Source organism: Sander lucioperca, chromosome 6 (genome assembly GCF_008315115.2).
Source record: "Sander lucioperca isolate FBNREF2018 chromosome 6, SLUC_FBN_1.2, whole genome shotgun sequence".
In the NCBI taxonomy this organism is placed as follows: domain Eukaryota; kingdom Metazoa; phylum Chordata; class Actinopteri; order Perciformes; family Percidae; genus Sander; species Sander lucioperca.
Window position 1 is genome coordinate 7,892,599 of NC_050178.1, and position 6,000 is coordinate 7,898,598.

The following is a 6,000-nucleotide window of genomic DNA, read 5'->3' on the forward strand; positions in this document are numbered from 1 at the left end:
TGACTCTGCTGGAGCATCGCTCTCAGTAATTACCCCTCTCAAGCTGGAGAGTGGAGTAATTGTCTTGAGTGTAACTACAGTGGCTGTCTGAAAGGGGGTCATTGTGTGGAGTTAAGACTTCACTTCAGTGGACGGCTTTGTTTGTGCTGCAAAAGATAATGAAAGTATTTGGTTGGCCATGGTGAGGTGGAAATATAGTAAGATATGAAAAGAATGACAGTGAGTGAGGAGAAGAGGGGATGAGGTGTGGAGGAGGGAGCTTCATGCTCAAGGAGCAACTGCTTTTAATTTTCTGCGTAAAACACCTTTCTCAAGGTGTTTTATGCAGAACACAGAACTTCCAGAGTATTCCGCAGATTTTTTAAAACGTTATTACGGTGCATAACTTACTGGAACAAAACTGAGCAACTGTTGCTGGTGACAAAACCACTGATTAAATATGTACATTGAAGCGATACTGGCGTTAAAGACCCGCTGATCGCCTTCCGATTCTCTGATATGAATGCCCACATTGCATTGTGGGATATGGGCTTTGCATGCGTCCCGCTCGGATCATATCGTAGTGTTCTGTCTTACAGCATACTGTAATATTTCACCGGTAATAAGACCGAAATAATATTATTAAAATAAAGAAATGATAACATCTAAATAAATGCTGATAGATGTAGCGTTATAGCGTTATAGTTTTTTTTTAAAAATATCAATAAACAACAAAGCAATCCAGCTTCCCTGGTAATAAGACTGAAATAATAACATTAAAAGAAATACATATAAACAATGATAAGATCTCGTGAATAAATGTTGATTAAAACAGCGTTTATTGGGCTAAAAATACCAACAATAGCAAAGCTGAATACAGCTTCTCTGCTGCAGCCTGACTGGCAGAAAGAATCGTGCTGTGATCACGAAAGATGCTTCCCATTGAAATACATTAGTTTAAAAAACATGCTGACCATCACGAAAAAAACAAGATAAACGTGTCCGTGTACACGAATCAGTAGATTAAATTACGTGAACATTTCATGAACTGCCGTGAGACTGGGTTGGAATAACACCAGCGGAGAAGATGCCTTTGAAATTTCTTTACTTTTGAAAGCACCAAAATTGTCATGATTCCACACCACAACTTTTACAATGTTCACCTTTACGAGGTTTAATGCTTGATCACTATTTACAATATCTTATACACTCATTTCACAAGTCAGCAAACAGTGGTAATTTAATTCTACGATGATCAAAATTATGAGTAACAAATTAAGCTCTTATGTTTATGTTTCTTTATGCTGATGCAACGTAGAGGTCTTTTTCATTGTGGAAAGTTACACAAAATATAGAAAATACATAAAAAAGTAGAAAAATAACACACCTAACAATATCTATATATTGTTGTAAATATATAGTATGTACAAACAAGGATGAACCCTTATTAATCATTACTTTGCCAGGTGTGGAAGATTTCACAATTGAGAGATTATATAGAAATAGTTTACACGCACATCTAACGTCAAGATCTATAAATAAATCTTTAAAAACACAGCCCCAAACTCCACGTTATAACTAATAAATAAGGAAAAAAAAGTCTTTAATGCATTTTATTTTCTTTTTGGCCAGCTTCAACCATCTTGCATTAATTCAGGCATTATATTTCCTGCAGGGTGCAAGATAATCTCCCATGTGTATAATTTAAGACATAAATTAGATTATTTATGTAAATATGAAATTAAATTAGACATAGTAAGATGCAAACAAAAATGAAATGCACAACATTTTACTCCAAAATGTCTTTGGCAACAAGAAGCAGTAAGTAAGACTGTCCATTGATTGTTTTAAGAATAATGAATAAGTATCAAAGTACAGCTGTGAATCAGATTTTTCTCTAGACATGCAATGCTCCATCAACTCCATCATCCTAACCATAAGTCTCCTTCTAAAACTACTTTCCTTTTGCGGCTTCAGAGCTCTTTTCCTTCTGCTTTTGCAGATTAAATTTCCCCAGTGGTTTGTCTCATTTGAAAGGCAGAAAATGTGTGCGTGAGTGTGTTTACTTGTACGTGTGTGTGTGTGTGTGTGTGTGTGTGTGTGTGTCTGTCTGTCTGTCTGTCTGTCTGTGTGTGCATGTATGTATGCATTATATTCTTGCACATTTGCTCATAGTTATTTCTGTGCTTTTGTATGTGCACATACGTGTTTTTTATTTGTTTCCAAGTACATCATGGCTTGGTTTCTCATATTTATGTGTGTATTTGTGTCTGCCTGCATACATTTGTGCATTGGTGTATGTTTGCAGCTTGCTCATATTTGTGTGTGTGTGTGTGTGTGTGTGTGTGTGGTCCAGACAAAATGAAGTGATTACTACCTGCAACATGCTCAGTCATTTATCATTAACCTTTTTAAACATGGTCTGATATCCTTGCATGTCTTGAAACAAAATACTGTCTTTTTAATGTAAAAGGTGAATTTTTCCACCATAAAACACCCACCATGTCTCACATAGTACTGGATAGAGGACTTAATGAAGTCAGATCTCCAACAGTCCACTGGTGTTCTCAACTCCATTAGGTGTGCCAGTCTTCTCTTCTCCGTTGGTGATTTGGTCAGCGACAGGATTGGTGGGTACAGCGCTGGTGTTGAGCTCTGTGGTCTCCTCACTCCGTGGATCTGTCTCTCCCTCCACAGCTACAGCTTTGCCCTGTATTGCAGAATCCGCATGGGTCTTCTGGTGCTTGGAGAGGTGGTCGCTGCGCGTGAAGCGCTTGTTGCACAGTAGACAGGTGAACTTCTTCTCCCGCGTGTGGGTGCGCACGTGCCTCTCCAGTTCGTCCGAGCGGGTGAAACGCTTCCCGCAGAACAGCCAGTTGCAAACAAAGGGCCGCTCGCCAGTGTGCCAGCGCAGGTGGGCTTTGAGGTGGGAGGCCTTGCCATAGACTTTCCCACAGCCTGGGATGTGGCAGCTGTGGACCGGCTTCTTCCTCAGGGATGCAGCCGAGGCCCCCAGCCTCTCCAGCTCCTGGCAGTTAGGGCAGTCACATGAGGACCTGGTGGGTGCACCCCCTCCGTAGCCTCCTGATCCCCTAGCAGGCTTTAGGCCCATGGGACTCTCAATCAGCCCTGCACTTTGCACAGGCTTGGGCTTGTACATGTCCTGGGGCAGCATGTGCTGAGAGGGCTGGAGAAGGTGTGAGGAGGAGCCCAGTCCCACAGAAGGGTAAGGAGCTGGGTTGAGTGGTGTAAAGTCGGTGCTGTAACTGGGCAGCTGTGGGCTTAGAGAGGCCTGGGGTGCCACAGGCTGCAGGGAAGCCTGGAGACCTCCGTCCGCCTGGGGCTGAGTTGATGACAGCCAGTTGGAGTTGGGGTGGACATCCCACCAGGAGGACGTGGCATTAGCTGGAGCAGCAGTAATGCCAGGGTGGATACCAGCTTTATACCAGGAGCCATAGGGGTGTGTCATATCCAGCGAGGTATAGACACTGGTGAGGCAGTCGGCCGTGGCGTGGGCCTTGGACACTAAAAGAGACGGATCCTGGGAGATGGAGGTTTGGAAGGAGTGGGAGAAGGGGTTATATTCTGTAGTGTAGCCTCCGGCTGAAGGAGGGGGGCTTCCAGTGGGGGTAAGCAGCCCGCCACCTCCTCCTCCTCCTCCAGCTGTGGTGAAGGAGCCAGTGTAGGAGTCCGCCAGGCCACTGCCGTCTGCGGTCCGCCCGTTCTTTGCTGTCTGAAGGTCAGAGGTCATGATGTAAGGCTTCTTGACTGGAGTAGCGCTGCTGATCTTACCGGGTGTAGCCGAATCCCTGATGGGGCTTGTGCTGCCAAACTTGTTACAGGTAGCAGTTAACATAGCCAGAGGACTGGAGCCATAGCGTGCATCTTCCTGGGAAGGAGGAGACAAGGGAGAAAATGAGACTGTCTGTCTGCAGGAAATGGCTGCTTGCTGCTGCCGCTTCTGTCAGTGTCAACTCTAATAAAAAACTTATGTCAGACTGCCACCGCTGGTTTTTCCTGCTCTCTCCGTTTTCAAAGTGGTCAGGGCAATTTCAAGCAGTGAATGTTTATGCTTGTGTAGGTTCTGCTCTCTCAGCAGAGAAGGTATTCCCTTACTCATTTTAACAATTTTTACAAGCTATTCTTAATTCTGCATTCATGTTTGCTTTAAACTTTTTCCACCTGCCTTCACAGTCTCCAACATACATGAACAAACATTGTGTGATCATGTATCATGTATATGTGCTAACTGTAACTGTGTCTCAATTATAGCGGACACAGATATCTTGTCAAACATGTTTTTTTTCCCTCTGGTGGTCACTGTGAAGATTTAACAAGCTAATGGTGCAATGGTCTCACTATTGTTCTGTTTAATTTTCTTATAGATTTTTATGTGCCATCGTGTCTGTTTGTCATCATGTTGATTGTCAATTTGTGAAATTTTATTCAGAATCGTTTCACTGCCAAAGGAATTTCATTTACATACAAAATGTTTTATTTTCTAGTATTTCCTTTTCCATGTGGCAGGTAACTAAACACCATTGCACAACATATCAGACTGTAGACAAGGAAAGGATATAACTAATGAAATTCCTAATGTATTCCTATAATATTTCTATATAACTTTACCGTGTTTCTTCGATATGTAACGGTGAGTTTACTGTTGTTATTGTACTTCAAATAGATAGTTACCTGCTGTTGTATCAATATAAGACTATTGGGAGAATCCTATGGGGAATAAATAAATGTTGGGAAGTTGTCTTTTTCCTTCCAGGCGCACTACATCTCTTTTTAATCCTAGCCTATAACTTTGAATGGCTGTCAATAGAATATTATCATATCTTTAAGACATGGACCAGGATCTTTCCATTCAGACTGACTCTCCATTCAGAGGTGATTAGTGGTTATCTCCTTCTCTTCCAACCAGCCCCGGGGTCAGCCCAGTTTTCAGGTAAATTATGTTTCATCGCAGACTTTAACAGCTCCTACAGTCCCTGCTGTGCTCTTTATTTTTTGCTCCATCCCCTACAGCTGTACAGCTTCTCGTGGCCTTGTTAGATAACTTGTTCAAGTATCTTTATACTTTTCTATTTGCTCTTGGATATTGGGTTAATTCCTTATGCCTGGAGGAAATGTAAATCCTAGGCTAATGCAAAGATGAACAGAGGTTAAAATGTGAGTTGTAAAGTTGTTCAGTGCTGAGTCAAACTCAGTCAGCAGCTCCCCTTTAAATTGCTTTAACTCACCACCAGTAAGACCAGTAAGATATTTCTTCATTAATGCACATTATGATTTTCATTATCCCGCTATGTCACAGATTTATATTCAGTCATACATTATTCTTCAGACTTCAAATAGCCTATACCTTCAAACCAAACTGCCGTAGATTTCCTTATTTCAACTTACAACTACATGACTTTAATATAAATATTAGCTGGAATTACAACAGCATTCAAGTTTGAGTTTGTATTCAAGAAAAAGAAGAAGAAGAAAACTCTACTTACAATTACATTCCCTACCTCCAGAATAGATGCGGCCATCCCTGAGAAACAAAATCCTAAGGAAGCTGAGGGGAGCGGGAGAAGCGCAGCTCAGAGTCCCGGGACAGTTTGGAAGAAGTTGGGCACTCCCGCGGGGAAGTGTTTTGAGGCACGGGGAGCCCGCCCCCTAATTACAGGCTATGGGCTCTTTGAAGACTCGCTAAGAGGCAATAAAAACCGAGAGATGGAGGAAGCTGGACGGAGATTGGTGGATAGAAAGAGGACATCCCATCTCCCCAAACGGAGAGTGTCGAATCATTTTTTCAAGATAAATGCATGAATGGGTTACTCATCAATCACCATGTGGACATTATTTTAGTTTCACTGGCATTCTTTTTTCCACTGGGATTAGTCCAGTGGAGTCTGAGGGCAAAGACTACAGTTTAACATGATCTCTCACGGAGAATTATCTTTCCGGATAACAGATTCAGACATGTTGTAAATTGTATTAAAGCTGTTAGAAACATTACTATAGGAGCAC

At 42.1% G+C, this 6,000-nt stretch overlaps 1 protein-coding gene and 1 long non-coding RNA gene across 3 annotated transcripts in view; one reads left to right on the forward strand and one right to left on the reverse strand.

Annotated features, from left to right (window-relative positions):
- The window catches only part of LOC116051363, an 11,978-nt gene extending 6,390 nt beyond the window's left edge, over window positions 1-5,588 (forward strand). Inside the window, exons 3-4 of the long non-coding RNA XR_004105334.2 lie at window positions 4,828-4,930; window positions 5,505-5,588. This is a non-coding gene — a long non-coding RNA (uncharacterized LOC116051363). The remainder of the gene's footprint in view (window positions 1-4,827; window positions 4,931-5,504) is intronic.
- Window positions 1,068-5,603, reverse strand: sp7 (Sp7 transcription factor). 2 transcript variants are annotated; one of them, XM_031301702.2, is made up of 2 exons: window positions 5,484-5,603; window positions 1,068-3,868 (listed from the first exon to the last, which is right to left on the reverse strand). In XM_031301702.2, the coding sequence occupies exons 1-2, from the start codon at window positions 5,517-5,519 to the stop codon at window positions 2,519-2,521; spliced, it is 1,386 nt and encodes a 461-aa protein (XP_031157562.1). In that variant the 5' UTR covers window positions 5,520-5,603; the 3' UTR covers window positions 1,068-2,518. The 2 variants fall into 2 exon arrangements, with proteins under 2 accessions (XP_031157562.1, XP_035858051.1); XM_036002158.1 differs by having other exon boundaries at window positions 5,499-5,581.
- Between the last annotated feature and the right edge of the window lie 397 nt (window positions 5,604-6,000).

What these genes read in the sequence shown, in the direction of transcription:
- sp7 (XM_031301702.2), bottom strand. Translation starts at nt 5,519, where the DNA reads ATGGCCGCATCTATTCTGGAGGTAGGGAATGTAATT. An exon ending in TGGAGGTAGGGAATGTAATT is followed by an intron (nt 3,869 to 5,483) that starts GTAAGTAGAGTT and finishes CCTCCTTCCCAG; the next exon opens with GAAGATGCACGCTATGGCTC.